This window comes from Danaus plexippus, chromosome 10, assembly GCF_018135715.1.
Source record: "Danaus plexippus chromosome 10, MEX_DaPlex, whole genome shotgun sequence".
Taxonomy (NCBI): Eukaryota; Metazoa; Arthropoda; class Insecta; order Lepidoptera; family Nymphalidae; genus Danaus; species Danaus plexippus.
This window is the reverse complement of record NC_083543.1, coordinates 4,669,616-4,685,414: the sequence shown is the minus strand read 5'-3', so window position 1 is coordinate 4,685,414 and position 15,799 is coordinate 4,669,616. Positions and strand designations below refer to the sequence as shown.

The following is a 15,799-nucleotide window of genomic DNA, read 5'->3' as shown; positions in this document are numbered from 1 at the left end:
AGAACGTTCTCAATTCTACATATTTAGTCTATTTTTATACTTTCGATTAAAAGTAAAATATAAGAATTGTTAACATACTATAGAAAAATAAAAAAAAACTGTAATCTCTTCAATTACAATTTGGATAATATTACAGATCAAGTGAAGACACTTCATATATTTTAAATGTCAATAAGAAGAAATCAAAAGCATTTTGTAAGACACGACTTTGTACCAATCCCTGCCTTTAGTATAGTACTAAGACTAAGACAATTTTTTAGCCTTATTATTTTTAATGAATTCATTTTATAGATATCAAAATACATTTCAGGTTTTAAAGTAACATAGAAAGTGTAAAAAATTCTTTTTCATGACCTACTTTAGGAACTTGAATATACCATCCATCTATACCATCTCTCTATACTATAGTTTATAAGTCCTTAAATGAAATATAATTACTACTTATTGAGTGAAAAGCATTAGAGCTGACTCATCAGTAAATATAAAAGTATTTACCTTTAAAAATATTAAAAACCTTTTCTATTTGGTAAGCCCCTCTTTGAATATAAATATAGCAAGTTCGATTGTTATTTTAATTGAAATAGATTTCGTTATAGTCTGATATATGGAAACAAGTTTTAAGTGAAAATTATTAAAGTAGGTAACTTGAGTATTTAGCTCACACGGAAATCCAACTTCACACTGTTTGAATACGTGGATTTTATCATTTTCAACTAAACTGATTTGTAACAGAAATCTTTTTCTGTATTACTCAACTTCATAAAGTGGTTTATTTATATTCTATTCCTTACTATAACTGGAATCTAGTGATGTTATTATGTCACGCTGACATAAGATAATTGACAGTTTAAACTTAAATAATGTCAAATATAATTTGTAACCTCTCAATCTCAATAAATAGATTTCTTTTAAAAGAAAAATATAATTATTTACGTAAAATACACTTACGATCATATTACAACGTGCTTTTCTTTGGATCAGACGTAATTGGCCTAAACTGTTTACGAGAAATCGATAAGATCAGGTATTTATAACATGATACTAAAAATTTATTACAAAATTTATGTTCTGCGTAATAATTCATATATAATTCTATTTAAAGGAAGAATGAAAACCTTATACGTCGATTGGATTTGGTCACAGCAAATAGTAGTAAAAATAAAAATGCTATTGAGAAGTATGCCGAAACCAATAATATGCGAATCTTGCATTGGCCGAACTTGAACATCAACGAAGGTGAATACGACATTGGTTTGATAGTGGCATTCGGTCATTTAATTAAGGCCGATGTACTCAAAAAATTCCCTCTGTAAGTAACAGTTAGGTGTATTATACTTATTAGATTTTGTATAACTAAGAGAAATTGTTGCTGTTTGTCTAGAGGTATGGTGAATGTTCATCCTAGTCTGTTACCCCGCTGGCGTGGTGCTGCACCAATTATTTACACTCTAATGCATGGTGATACCGTAGGAGGTGTATCACTTATGAAAATTAAACCAGACATATTCGATGTTGGTAAGAAAATCTTCTTTTTTAAATATCACACATAAAACTTCAAAATCTAAACTGATTTTTGAATTAAGATTGTTTTTATTTTAAATATAAAATATTCAAGGTGAAATAATAAGTCAACAAAGAGTTCCAGTATCTGACACTATAAAGTTGCCAGAACTAACAAGACAATTTTCGGACATTGGTGCTAAAATGTTGGTGAACTGCTTGAGGAACTTACCCAGAAGTCTTGAGAATGCTCAGCCTCAGAGCAATGAAGGTGTCACCTATGGTAACTAGCTTTTAAATTAACTTCATGTAAAACAGGTCACACCCACCTATAATATCAAATTATTCCACCCTCTACTTTTCACTTAATCTCTAGGAGAAAACTTCTTATAACAGAAATTCTTTAATTATACTTAATATTTTATGTCAATATTTGAGACAAAGATAAATATTTCCAATAGAATACAATTTCAGACTTTCAACTTTGTTTTTACATTTATGCAACCTTATGGTTTCAGCTGTTTACTGTCCATTGTTGTTAACAATAATGTTTGTTTTTTAGCCAAGAAGATAAATAAATCGATCAGCCAAGTAAGATGGATGGAAATGAGTGCCAAAGAGGTTTACAACTTATACCGTGCAATATATGGATTATATCCATTAACAACAATGTTTAAAGATAAGCAAGTGAAGTTGTTTAATGCATTTTTAGTAAATAATGACTTGTATAGTGATAAACCCATCGGAACCCTTGAATATTGTGAATCAACAAAATCTATTAGGATATTGTGTAAAGATAAGAAATTCATAAATTTCAAATCACTTAGAATAGTCGGTAGAAAAGAAATATCAGCTGTAGATTTTTATAATGGTTATATAAAGAATATATCTGTAGATGTAAGATTATGTGTTGCCTGTTAGATAAATAAAACATATGAAACATTAATGATCTTTATTATTTTAAATCAGTTATCTAATATAGAGATTCATTGAAATTGTGAAGAATATTTTTTTTATTTACAATTCAATTACCAGGAACTATAGACTACTGTAACAATATCTTAATGATAATAATAAAACATATAAATAGAAATAAAATAGTATAGATAAATTATAATATTGATAAGTTAGTATTGATTCCACTTTACTGAATTTAATTAAAAAGGAAAAGATAAACTATTCCCATATATGTTTGTGACGGAAAAACAGGTTTGTGTGTGTGATTTACCCCAAAGCAGAATAAACTGAGCCATTGATTTTATAGATTAAATTCGATTGTTATTAATTTTCTGCAGGCGTTTTTAATGTCAGATAATCAAGAAGTTTATAAATAAAATAAATATATTTTTAACCAATTTAAATAAATATACATACTATAAAATAATACATAAAATAGCAGACGTCATGTTATTTACATATTATTCCATCAGCCTCTTAGTTCACTTTATTTCTGAAATAAAAAGCATAAATATATAAATAAATTATATACTTAGATATATTTATAGATATTTAACTAACATGCAGTCATATATGAATAAGAAGTCGATTAAAGTATGAAAAAAATAATGACTCATTATTTCTACACAATTAAAATATATATATACTAATAACTACAAGACAAGTATTTCCTAAGAATCCCAATTAGGACACAATGTATACTGAAGGTCGAACGATGTTGATTGAAAAGCCATATATGAAAAGTTCCCCTTACATTTGAGCGTAAGAGCTCATCCACACTAGCGGCATAATGCCAACGATCGGAGTGTTGCATTATATAAGTGTCGTAATTAAATAATTTTAATTGCCAAACGACTCTTTGGCAATATGCCGTTCTGTGATTGATTTCTAGGTATTATACTTACTTTATCTGGTACTAATTTTAGCAAATACAGCAATGGGATTTTCTAACTATGCGAATCCTGAAATATGTAAGGTTAATAATGGTTTCATTGGAATCTGGCAACATTAAAAATGTGCATGTTTATAATAATATCGTATGAAACGACAACTCAAGCAATGCTCATGGGTTTCAAAATTAAGATTAGTAAATAATTGCATTTCAAAAAGGAAACAGAACATGCTCAAAATAATTTTTAAAAGTGATAAGTTCATTAAAATAAGTAGTTTCAAATACATATGCATTATTAGTGGATACGGCAACACTCATAAAAAAATAAAGCGTATAAAATTAATTAAATATGCCGATAAGCAATGAATAAAAAACTTTTAGACTAGATTTAGTTTATTGCTCTTAAATATATATTTTAGAAGTTACCTTCACACGTTAAGCAAAATACAAAAAAGTTTCATACTAGTGTATGTGATATAAACTAGTGAAAATTCTAGAGCGACATTGCCGTCATGTACCGAAGAAATATGTGATCTATAGTTAGAAATTTGTCATTATATAATTTTCTCAAAGATCAAACGTCAATAAACATTATTGTGCGAATAAAAAATTAAATAATTAATACAAAATATTTGCTTAAGTTTAAATTTAATTTTTAAACATGTTGTAATTGAATTAAAATTTAAAATGTTAATGTATTTTAAGTATAGCAAAAGAAAGAATTAAAAAGTCCACTGACGGATTTTTCTTTCAAAAGCAAGTTATATTTTCAAAACTAGTTTTTTTGAAGTAACCTTTATAAGAAAAAATTTAATGGAACAGGCATGCCATTATCATGCCATTTAGATGTGGGTATTATAAAAATGTACATAATGACATATTATTTACTAAGGAATGACTTATTTGATTTGAATAACTATTATATGTACCTATCTGTAAACTTTAAGTAAAGTATTCTTTCATATGGTTATCTATAACAGGATAAAATAATAACGAAAATAGCCTTAGGAATAACGACACAAGTAAAATAATACAAAATGAACAGAATTAGGAAAAACAATAACAACTACAGAACTCAAAAATGTCAGTTTTTTTTTTTCAACAATATTAATGAAGGTGCTAAATGGTTATGTGAAACTTTCTTCAACTTTATTCGTTTAGAGCTTAGCTTTAATTGAAACATTAAATCGTTTTAACATGATAAAGTTGTAAAAAGTTGTCTATAGTATGTGCAGACACGATGCGATGACTTCACAATCAGGTCACAGAGAACATTTAGGTGACGGCATACTCCTAGAATTAGTAAAATATATGATTCTGAATACAATATATCAATATGAACTTAACATCAAAGTTTAACCTCGACATGAAATTTAAATGAACTAAATTTTCATAGACAATAATGAATTGACATTACTTTATTTCTTCTGTGACATTATAAATACAAAAGCATATTACCTGACGTTCGACGGAAAAGTTTTTTTAAATATAACATATAATGTTTTAATGGTGCCTAATACTTTTTTCCATATTCAATTTTATTGTCACACAAACCTATACAATAATAATGCAAAATCACGTATAGCGTTTTATTTATCAAATGCAGTAAAAAAACACAAACCGTAAAATGTCATGATTGGTTAATTCAATAGTGCGTAAAAATCTTAACAAAAAATTGTAACAAAGTGTAAACAACAAGCAAATAAAAAATATTAATAGATGCTTATGTTCTTGGGCGCAAATCTGTAAAAGTTTTCGTTAGTATCAATGTATTAGCAGTTGTTATTAAATATATAAAGGGGACTAAAATGTTGTTATATACATTAAATACAACGATACATGCATTGACTAGCTGTTAGTGTATAAAACGACAAAAGGTAATAAAATAATATGTATAATTCAACATTATTTAATTATAAAATATATCTTATTACTATAAACATGTGTTATATTTTATATGCAATTATAATAAACAAGAATTACAGTGATAACATGATATGATAAAAGATTTAATTAAAAAATATACTTATAATGGAAGCATTCATGAAATCTATGACTAATAGGATTAGATTTAGGTAAGCTTTAAAATATAAATTCAAAATCATTCACAACATATAAATATATATATAATTAATATATGAAATACATAATGTTATATATAGAATTGTATGTAGCATACACATTACATAATATGTAAGTTTCAATCTAAAAATTATTTGTCATAACAACGCTACAAAATTAATAATGTATCTTGAAAACAAGATAATGTTATACCTAGTAATAAAATATTCAATGATAGGAGAAAAATATTAGTTACAGGATACACTACATGCTAGAAGCGATACAATAGCTTAGAATAGAATATATATGAAAATTATTATCTAAACTAAGTACACCATCTAGAAATTAATAACAAACACTTAATATCTAATGCACTTTTTGAATTATGCTCCCAAACACAAGAATGATCTTGTGTTTAGATGACTAAACACTAGCACCCTGTAGATAACAATGAAAAGGAAATATTGCGGCTGTAAAATGTTCAAACTAGTATGCTATAAGTATAGTGTATAAAAACGTATATTATAAAAATGATTATGTTATATGAGATGTCTCATACACTCTTTTAGAGGTTTTTTTACACACACTGTTAAGGGTGTTTTGAACACACTATTAAATGTGTATAACACAATGTTAAGGTAGTTTTGAACACACTATTAAGGGTGTATTACACACTGTTAAGGTAGTTTTAAACACTCTGTTCAGGGTGTATAAAAGACACTATTAAAGGTGTACTGTATACATTTTTATGTTATATCTTACATGTGCTCCGGATGGCTGCGGATGCAGTCGATGAAGTCTCCGGGTTTCAGTTCGCCACGACAGATACGGAACACAGCAGTGAATAAGGGGAATCTGAAATTATACAGTATATTGAATTTGTAATATCTGTATATTTTAGGGCGTCTAAACACAGATTCCGTAGTTGTGACGATTAGTGTATATATATTATTATATGAATTTTACAAAACCACGGAAGAAAGGGAAACAATATTAAGACGATGAAAGGAAAGAAAATTCTGAAAACACCATGTTTAAGCTATCTACAATCTTAACAGTTTATTTTCATTCTTATTTAAGAAGAACTTTGAAAACTTCGACTTGACGAAGACATCATATATTTGGTGTCATAAAATCGTTAAAATTGTTACAAATATTTATAGTATAAGTGTATAACGCTTTTGCCGACCCAACGCATTACGGTTTGTCGTAAAATTTTCTAATTTAATAGTATATTTAGATAACAAATACATAAACCAAACAACACAGGTAATAAAGTTAGTGCAAATATATTCTTCTTTTGATAAGACTTCTACATTGGTGATTGTTTCAGCTAAGAGCATTGATAACGCGAGTGACAATGAAAATTAACCTTCTTAATGACCTTTCGTCTGTATGGAATGACGCCAACATTAACTGTTATATATAATGAACTATAGACGCTGTCACATTGCGAGAGGTTTCATTGTAAAGGTTATTTTCGGTAATAATAAACTAAGACTGTTGCTAGCCAAATTAATACACAAAAAAAAAAACAATCTGATTGATTATTAAATATAAATTTGTTATACAAATAATTACGAGACACAAAATATACTATAATTACTGGCTAGTCGATTACATTATTTTCTCGAAGGTGGAATACAACATGATTTTAAAATCTAAACCCTTACTATTTGCTCGCATCAAATTGTACACGGAAGTTATCTAATATAGTTCGTCATTTATTTTTGCATATTTGATTCAAAAACTATAAACTGGCCGTTTTGAGTTTCACTAAAAAAACTCATGGTAAAAGTAGAAGTATAACAGAATTTACGACTCTTCTTTGGATTTTTATTCCATACTTACTTGTTTTCCATATTTTTGTTTGCCAGCATATGGTTGACCTCCTCAGCCGTGATAGGACCTTGTAGCTTTTGTCCATTCAGCATTTCATCTTCCAGCTCCTTTATAGATCGCCCTGTCTTCACGAAGGCTTCTGCTACACGTCTGTTCCTACCACCTGGTCATGGGTAAAAAAAAAACTTATATCACGTAAAGAAATTTGGTGAAAAAATAATGTTTGTCTATTTGAGCGTTCCCCAATCAAGTTATCGTGTTAAAATAATGTTTTGTTTTACGTAATTTTTATCTGATTTAAGTTGTGAGTTGTAACACATACAATATAAAGACAGACGTAGGAAACATATAATTTCGTGATATTGACAAACACATTCACATTCAGGTTAGTTAGTTTTTATGTAACATTGCAAAACTGTTTTACTTATACGATTTCAAATTTGTTAACAAATTCGAAAGCACTGGAATTTTAATGTGTGCAATTAATTTAAATATTTTTTTTTTTTTTGAAAACGTATTATTTAAAATCTTTCGTACATTCAAATTACTTAATTTATTGTGTTGACAGATAAATATTTTTCAATAATTCATGCCAACATATCCGTTGTCAGTAACCTGTCATATTAATAAATTCAAAAGGAGTACTTCTAGATAATACTGCTAAGTGAATGTGTAATAAAAAGTTAGTAAAAACAAAGTATGTGCGGTAAATAACTTGTTGTGCGGTAAACAATTAATAAACCCTATCATAATACCCCATAGGCTACGATAAGGTTCCCAATAAGCACCAAGTGCCACGATAACGTAATAACCCCCACAGCGATCTATCATTCCTGTTTTTATAAACATGAATTACATGACGAAATACATTATGAAATATATCTCATAATGTAATATGTATAGAGGCGATAAGATTTGTTTTACTTCAACCACCTTTCAATATTAAGAATTGAGGAAAAGAATGTACGGAAAAAATCTTTTTTTTTGTCGAGCTTTACCCTTGATCAATTTACAATCTTTTTTCCTCAATATCTAATGTCGCTCGCTTTTATTCGTTGAAATCTTTATTATTGATAAATTTTAAATAAGTACCTACTCTTTATAATCTGTTATCATTGCTGTTTTAATAAAAAGCTTTGCCTTCGATAATTTATGATCTGTGTTCGTTTACATCTATTAATAGTTGTATTACGTAGTTAGACAATAGGTCCAACAAATGAATGCTGATTAAGATACTTGAATTAATTACATCTATACGACAAGCATAATCTAATAACACTCACTAACATATAAGAAACATCATTAATGCCCCACATTTGAACGTTGTACTTTGTATGTCAAAACTAAAAGAATATATAAAAAGTATTGCCAAGACTTTCTATGATTAAAAATAAAAATGTTTATAAAATCAATTTGTCTAAAAAACTGTGGATAAGAAAAAGACATATCGAAATAAAACGTGGGACAAATATATTCGAGAATAATGTGATTACGTCTATTCACTATAAAATATATTTTTGCCCTCTGGTGTTAGTTATGAAACCAAAAAGTTGGCGTAAGCCGCGGGCCTCAACAAAGTCCGCTCTCAATATTGAGGACGTCTTGCCATTAGCGAATTAAGTACTCTTGATAACTGTACATTGAATGTCGTAACCGGATTAATTAAAATCATTTTTCTTCTACAAATACATTTTGACAAGTGACAATTAAAACGACCGTAAATGACATTACGAAGCATTATACAATATAAGCTGTGATTGTGACCAAATAATATCTAGTAGTTACGATAGTATAAATATTATAATTTGTGAATTTAATAAATAACAGAGAATTTAGAAATATATAATGGCACTGAAATTATAACTTATTCGTTATATAAAAAACAAATAGTTTCATTTACTGACATTATTAGTGTATAATGTATCAAAATTTTTGAATAAAATATTCCAAAGAAAATGTAGTTGTTTCATATTATATGAAGTAAACAAGGTAAGAATTAAGAAGATCAAAAAATACTTATATATATGTAGCAGGTAGAATCTATGATCTTAATTCAAGGTAAATATCTCGTCGTAATATGTGTAGGTATTAGCGACTCACGTTATGCGGGCGTGCCATCCTTTACTAAGCCAATTTCACGTGATAATCTTTGTAAGAACTTACTTAGTGAGTTGTTCGAATTAAAATACACAGATATAATTTATACTATCTGATACCCGCGACTTCGTCCGTATTTATTAAAAAATATAATACCCTTTTTTATAAATGCAGAAAAAATCGTGAACACATAACGCATATAATAGTAGATTTTTCTTTACCGTATTAAATATAAATGATGTTGTGACTTTTTTGATAAGAGTCAAATATATTGTACATATGTAAAGCTAAATTTATTGTATTCATAAGAATTAAAACTTAATAAAGACATAAAAAAAAATAACAAAATAGAGCATACAAACTGCAAATATTATTTTTATATATTATCCCCGTAGAAAGATTTATCTAAATAAAATAAAAAAAACATTATGAAATACACTTTGAATAAAACTGTAGTTTTTGGATGTACATAAGATTACATTACGCGTCACACGACGGATAGTTTATTTTCTTACTTAAAATTTTATCTTAGGTACAATTAGATAAAAGTAATGGTAATTGTTTTTGTATCGATGTATATTTTACTTATTTACTCTCTTAGATAGTATAATAAACTAATATACAAAATTATTTAATGTTATAAAGCTTTAATATCTATTGAAATACAACATAAGTATATCTATTGATATACGTATGAATCTTTTTCTTGTTATAATAGATGTTTAAATACTAGGTTTTTCATGTGACTTTGTCCATGAACATAGGAGTTACGCAATGAGAAAAATGTATAAAGTGAGTTAAAGCATAGATATTGTTACTAACTGTCAGCGACACTTACATACTCGTGATATGTTAAGAAATATTAACACGATACAACTGCTATTAATCCCGTTGGAACTACACGGAATCACGGGATAAATTATAGCCTATGATATTCTGCAATGTAATCTATATTATTGTGAAGTTTCATCAAAATCCATTCATTAGTTTCTGTGTCGAAGATCAACATACGTACATAAATCCTCACAAACTGTCGCATTTATAATAATGAGTTTTATTTATGAATCCTCTTACCGTAGCACGTGGTAATGAGATCAGCTACTCCACAAGATTCGAAGAACGTGCTCAGTTTGCTTCCCGGGTAAAACACGTCCACAAACTTGATCATCTCCATGAGGCCGAGTCTTATGACAGCCGCCTTGGTGTTGTCGCCAAAGCCGAGACCATCGACAAAACCCGCTCCGACCGCTACTATGTTCTAGATAAATTTTCATAAAACAGCTATTCATTTTAATAATTACTTAGTTGTATGCGTATATAAAAAATATTATAAATATAGTATGAGGTAATGTGGTATGAGGTAATGAGTTGTAATGTCATTAAAATATATATACCTCGCAACAACTTGAAATCGAAGTAAGTTTTTCGGTATATTACGCGTTTTTTGTTTTTTTATAACTACAAAATCCCGAAGTTTCGGTTCCTTTACAGCAACCGCGGTCCGTCATAAAAGCAAACGACATAAAAGTGGCATCTTTAAACAGTTTTTAACTTTCTTCGAGGACATCGACTAGTTCTTTATAATTAAAATAAAATGTGCCTTTTAATAACAAAAACACAAATGTGGATTTATCGTTTTAAAAAAATCTCGTTCATACAGAGCTGATTAATTAAAAATAACGTTATTTTTTCATAGTTGCGGAAATAATACTAGCGATGTAAATATGTAGTAAGAGAAACATAAGCAGAGGTCATTTATTTTTACAATTATTAATACAAATATTTCAAAAACAATAATATATATTTTCCTTCAACAGAAAAACGTAACTAATGGATATTAAATTTGCAGAAATTATATAAAAGTTTAATAAAAAAAAAATGCATGACACTAACGAATCTGTCAGTAAGACATTTCATTACACACGCAACGCTAAAAGCCGATAATATTATAATGAAACAACAAATAAAAAATATTATATAATATATCTATATATCAGTTTATTTTAATTTATTTAAGTGTCATAAAAAATAATAATTGATATAATTGTTTTAGATTTATATAAAAATGAATTGACGGAAAAAAAATGCCGACATATTTCTTTCGTCCAAAAACATCAAGTGTGTTTGTTTAGTTTAGAACCCTGGAAATCCTATTTTTAAAATGCACGAATGAACGCTTTTTTCTTTACTCCCAAAAAACATGCAAAAACACATGTGTGTTTTAAAATTGTTTACAAATTAAACGACTTATCCAATCTACCAGCTGAGTCCCCTTTCCTTAAATTTATCTCACCGATTCTTATAAGGACGCGATATATTAATTTAAAAAGCGGTCGAGACTTTATATGCCATAAGGCTCAGATTCGAGTGACATCGTGACATAACATACACTCTTTATATCTGAATTTAATTATAAGTATTTAGCTCAACATTTTTACATGTTCAAAACATAATTATAGAAATCGAATTCAATTGGATTAAATTTTGTAGAATATATCGAGGTCTTTTCTTCTAACCAATCTTAACAAGTGGCTTATACAAAAATGTTATACAAAAATATTCCAAATAATTGTGCGCCGTAGCTCGTGATTCATACCAAGGTATTATAAACCTTACATACGTGTAATAAGAGTCGGTTTTTGAGCGCTACTATGTGAGAAGAAAATTTTATTTTCTCGCATAGCAATTAAAATATTGCAATTTTCTCGTTGACTTTCTTTTAAGATTCCTTTCTATTAATATATTTATAATATCCCAAACATTATTTTATAGCAACGAAGCACCTATAAATTATTTACCTACTGATAACGTAATTTTGGCACAACCAAATACTACGTTGGCCAAGCTACGTGCCGCTAATAAGAAAATACACGAAATAGTTTTATCTAATCGTCTCACACGAGGCGTTCAGTGATAATAATATAGAATTTATTATCTTATGATAAAAAAAGAATATTTCAATAAATCCAAATCACATGAGAATCACTAATCAGATTAAAATATAAAATTTTATGAGACATAAAATAAAATATAACTTATGTTTGTTTATCGTTTAAAGAAAATTACCATAAGATGTACATATATGTACAAATTAATTATAAATACAACCCCATGAAACCATTTAATAGAGGTTTACTTGTCAATTGAGCAAAACGTCTCCTCAATGAGGTCAACTCATCAATTAGGTCAAGTAAATCGTAATTAATTAAAATAAAGATCATTTATATAGAAAACTTAAATCAAATATACTTTAACAGAATATATGTATGTATGTATATATATTTATTTTTTCTAGTATGATAGTAGGTATAATTTTCTTTGCGGTTAACTTATTTACCTTCAAAGCTCCACATATTTCCACGGCGTCTTCATCGTCTACCACCACGACCCTGAAGTACTCCGTCTGTATGATGTCCCTCATCATTGGTGCCAGCATCACATCACGGCATCCAATAGTAGTCTCGCAGAATTTCTCCTCGGCAACCTTTAGGTACGTAAGTGTCGTGACAGTATAAACCCATATTTAAGAGAAGTATAAACCATGGGTTTAAATGAGTACGAGGAAAATCTTAGATCTCATAAAATATATATCATTATATAATATATGGATATAGTCTAAGATTTTCGCGCGTATTCATTTAAATAAAACTAATGTTTTCGTATTACTACGCGTTATTTTATTATTTAAAGAGAAAAACTACATACACCCGACGTTTAGGTTACTTTGCAGCAACCGTGATCGCGGCCAGACATATATATATATGTGTGTGTGTGTGTGTGTTAAAACGCGATACATTTTTGGTAGGCACAATCATACCAATATATTTAATTAAAATGTTTCTTTCAGGTGACTACTAATTTTATTTATAACATAATTGGTAGTCACTTTTATCAGGAATTTCTAAACGTAAAGCCACGAGTCTTAGTCGATATTAATATTGATATAAAAATAGAACTTACAAGTCTTGCATAGATTACGTAATACACAATCTTGTCTTGTCCACTACACTCGGGTATAGTTAAATTAAAATCTCATTTACCTTAAACACAAGGCATTCGATAATTCCCTAGACAAGTTCCATTTAATAAGAAATAAAATGATTTAATATTATCCTAGCCACAGCGTTTTACTTTACAATTTACAAAAATCACATAAATACAGTGTTATATATATAATATTATATATATATATATATATATATATTATTTTTTTGATAAAGCTTATTAACCAGGTAGGAAATCGAAAATATTATAGGTGGAATGTCGTCAACCGCAGCCTTGTGAGCAAGTAAACATTAATGTATTTAAAAAAAGATAGTCGTAATTGAATACATTAATAAAAACCAATCTTATATAATTTTGTTTGTTCACACGTAATACAAACATACCGTGAAAAAATTGTAGATCTTTTATACCCGCGTAAATCTTGAAGGTCAATTTGTCATCAGTTCATCATAACTAAGTCAAAGTGCAAAACATATCATTCAAAGTTCAGAGGTTTTAAGTATAAATGTAAAATGACATTTTCAAACATACTTTAATATTTTAAAGTCCAACAAAACTATTCAAACACATTATATGTGTCATGTTTTGTATCAAGTTCAATACAATGTCAGCAATTTGTTTATTTGAATGCCATACCAACATACCTATTGAATTGATTGAATTACATTGTATTATATTGAATACAGTATTAAAATTTTAATTTATTATAGATTGTAAATATGAATGAACGAATAATTGCACTGAAATAATATATGCATAAATAACTATCAACTAATTTAAAATATGAATGTGATAATTAATTTTTTTGTAATTGTTTATTTTTAGTACTGTTAAATTATTCATTTACTAAGAACACAAATTTAATTCTTACCTCTGATGCAATATTGGCACCCATTAATACAGCACAAGGAATTTTCAGGCATCTTGTTATGATGTGAGAGATCAAATCAATGCCACCACCCTCCGCAATGTCAAAGCCCTGCCAATGATAACATCAATTAATACTCTGTAACATTTCATATACTATGAAGGTTATATATGATAAGATTATAAAATAATAATAACATATTTTACTGTAAAAATTGTTAAATAATTATAATATACACAAACCTTTATCAATGACAGCGCAGCGGCCGTTGGTTTTATTTTGCCAAGGAGAGTGGAACATATTGTACGAACAAACTGATGCGGTACCACAAAGATCAACAGATCAGCATCTTTAGCTGCCTCTACTATATCCGGGACAGCTACCTAACCAACAAAAAGATCTAATAAATCACATATACATATATTGTCCCTATATTATAAAAAAAAAAATACATTTTACATGACAAACCAATTCATGACATTTACCTGTTTACTTGTGAATGCATAACTTATGAGATTACATTCATAAATATAATACCTATTAGGAGGGTACAGACATTACATAAAAATGTGTAACACTGGCATTGAAATGGCTGTAGTATGAATATAACAAAAATAGACAGCATGTGCCAAACACATGTTCATTGTGCCAATCTTTTTAAAACTATATATAACATATTATAACATTTTTTTCTGATAAAGTTTATATTGAATTTTATATGATAATCATGTATATAAAGTAAGAATTATAACATTTTTACTTACAACATTTGGAGGTAATTTATGTCCAGGCAGGTATTTGACGTTTTCATGAGTTTCATTGATGATTTCAGTTAATTTTTTCCCATCAATCATCTCCTCATATACCCACATAGTAACTCTATCTTCAAAGTTAGGAAGGCGGGCTGCATTCTTACCAACAATCTTAGCAATAGCAGAGCCCCTACACAAAATTTAAATTTTAGTTTAACATTCATTCTATATTTTTGTTGTCTTTGCAATATATATCCATATTCATTGGACTCTAATTTTGAAATTAGCAGTTTACTCTGTATAATATTAATCTCATTACAAACGGTTGTGTTACTATTTATTTTCTTTATACATTATTTCGTTTAGGTATATTTAAAAAGGTCAAAGTAAACAAGCGCTTATACAACATTACATAAATGGTTAGAATCTTACCAATTTCCAGAGCCAACAATACAGACACGGTTTTTAATTTGTTTTTCAGCCATGGTGTATAAGATTACTTAATTTTTATATGACCTCAGATTAACTTTCGTAAAAATATAAATGTGCACTGCCGAAATTAAATTCAATTTTTTCTTAATACAGTCGCTACCAATCACTCGCGGCTGTGCGCCTACTGACTGAGTTACTCTTGGATATGATCAAAATAATTACAGTAAGAATGTTATCACACAATTAACCTTATCACTGACGGTTCATAAATGTCAACTGTCATAGTAGCGAAGAGCGCATTATGACCTCCATAAAATGGCAACCATATTTTTTGTAACCTAAACTTTTTTAAAATAACTTATTATTATAAAAACAAAAAACTGTAATCCATGA

The 15,799-nt window shown here is 28.2% G+C and overlaps 2 protein-coding genes across 5 annotated transcripts; one reads left to right on the top strand and one right to left on the bottom strand.

The window, feature by feature from the left end:
• Positions 1 to 851: 851 nt before the first annotated feature.
• Positions 852 to 2,446, top strand: LOC116766682 (methionyl-tRNA formyltransferase, mitochondrial). 2 transcript variants are annotated; one of them, XM_032656715.2, is made up of 5 exons: positions 852 to 1,024; positions 1,103 to 1,236; positions 1,384 to 1,515; positions 1,616 to 1,783; positions 2,063 to 2,446. In XM_032656715.2, the coding sequence occupies exons 1-5, from the start codon at positions 861 to 863 to the stop codon at positions 2,419 to 2,421; spliced, it is 957 nt and encodes a 318-aa protein (XP_032512606.2). In that variant the 5' UTR covers positions 852 to 860; the 3' UTR covers positions 2,422 to 2,446. The 2 variants fall into 2 exon arrangements, with proteins under 2 accessions (XP_032512606.2, XP_061377418.1); XM_061521434.1 differs by having other exon boundaries at positions 1,103 to 1,309; positions 1,382 to 1,515.
• LOC116766681 (glycerol-3-phosphate dehydrogenase [NAD(+)], cytoplasmic) lies at positions 2,439 to 15,662 on the bottom strand. 3 transcript variants are annotated; one of them, XM_032656713.2, is made up of 9 exons: positions 15,407 to 15,660; positions 14,987 to 15,164; positions 14,465 to 14,605; positions 14,226 to 14,333; positions 12,687 to 12,833; positions 10,424 to 10,607; positions 7,262 to 7,415; positions 6,173 to 6,265; positions 2,439 to 2,950 (listed from the first exon to the last, which is right to left on the bottom strand). In XM_032656713.2, the coding sequence occupies exons 1-9, from the start codon at positions 15,457 to 15,459 to the stop codon at positions 2,935 to 2,937; spliced, it is 1,074 nt and encodes a 357-aa protein (XP_032512604.1). In that variant the 5' UTR covers positions 15,460 to 15,660; the 3' UTR covers positions 2,439 to 2,934. The 3 variants fall into 3 exon arrangements, with proteins under 3 accessions (XP_032512604.1, XP_032512602.1, XP_032512603.1); XM_032656711.2 differs by lacking the exon at positions 2,439 to 2,950 and adding an exon at positions 3,363 to 3,419 and having other exon boundaries at positions 15,407 to 15,662; XM_032656712.2 differs by lacking the exon at positions 2,439 to 2,950 and adding an exon at positions 3,363 to 4,642 and having other exon boundaries at positions 15,407 to 15,661.
• Positions 15,663 to 15,799: the final 137 nt, after the last annotated feature.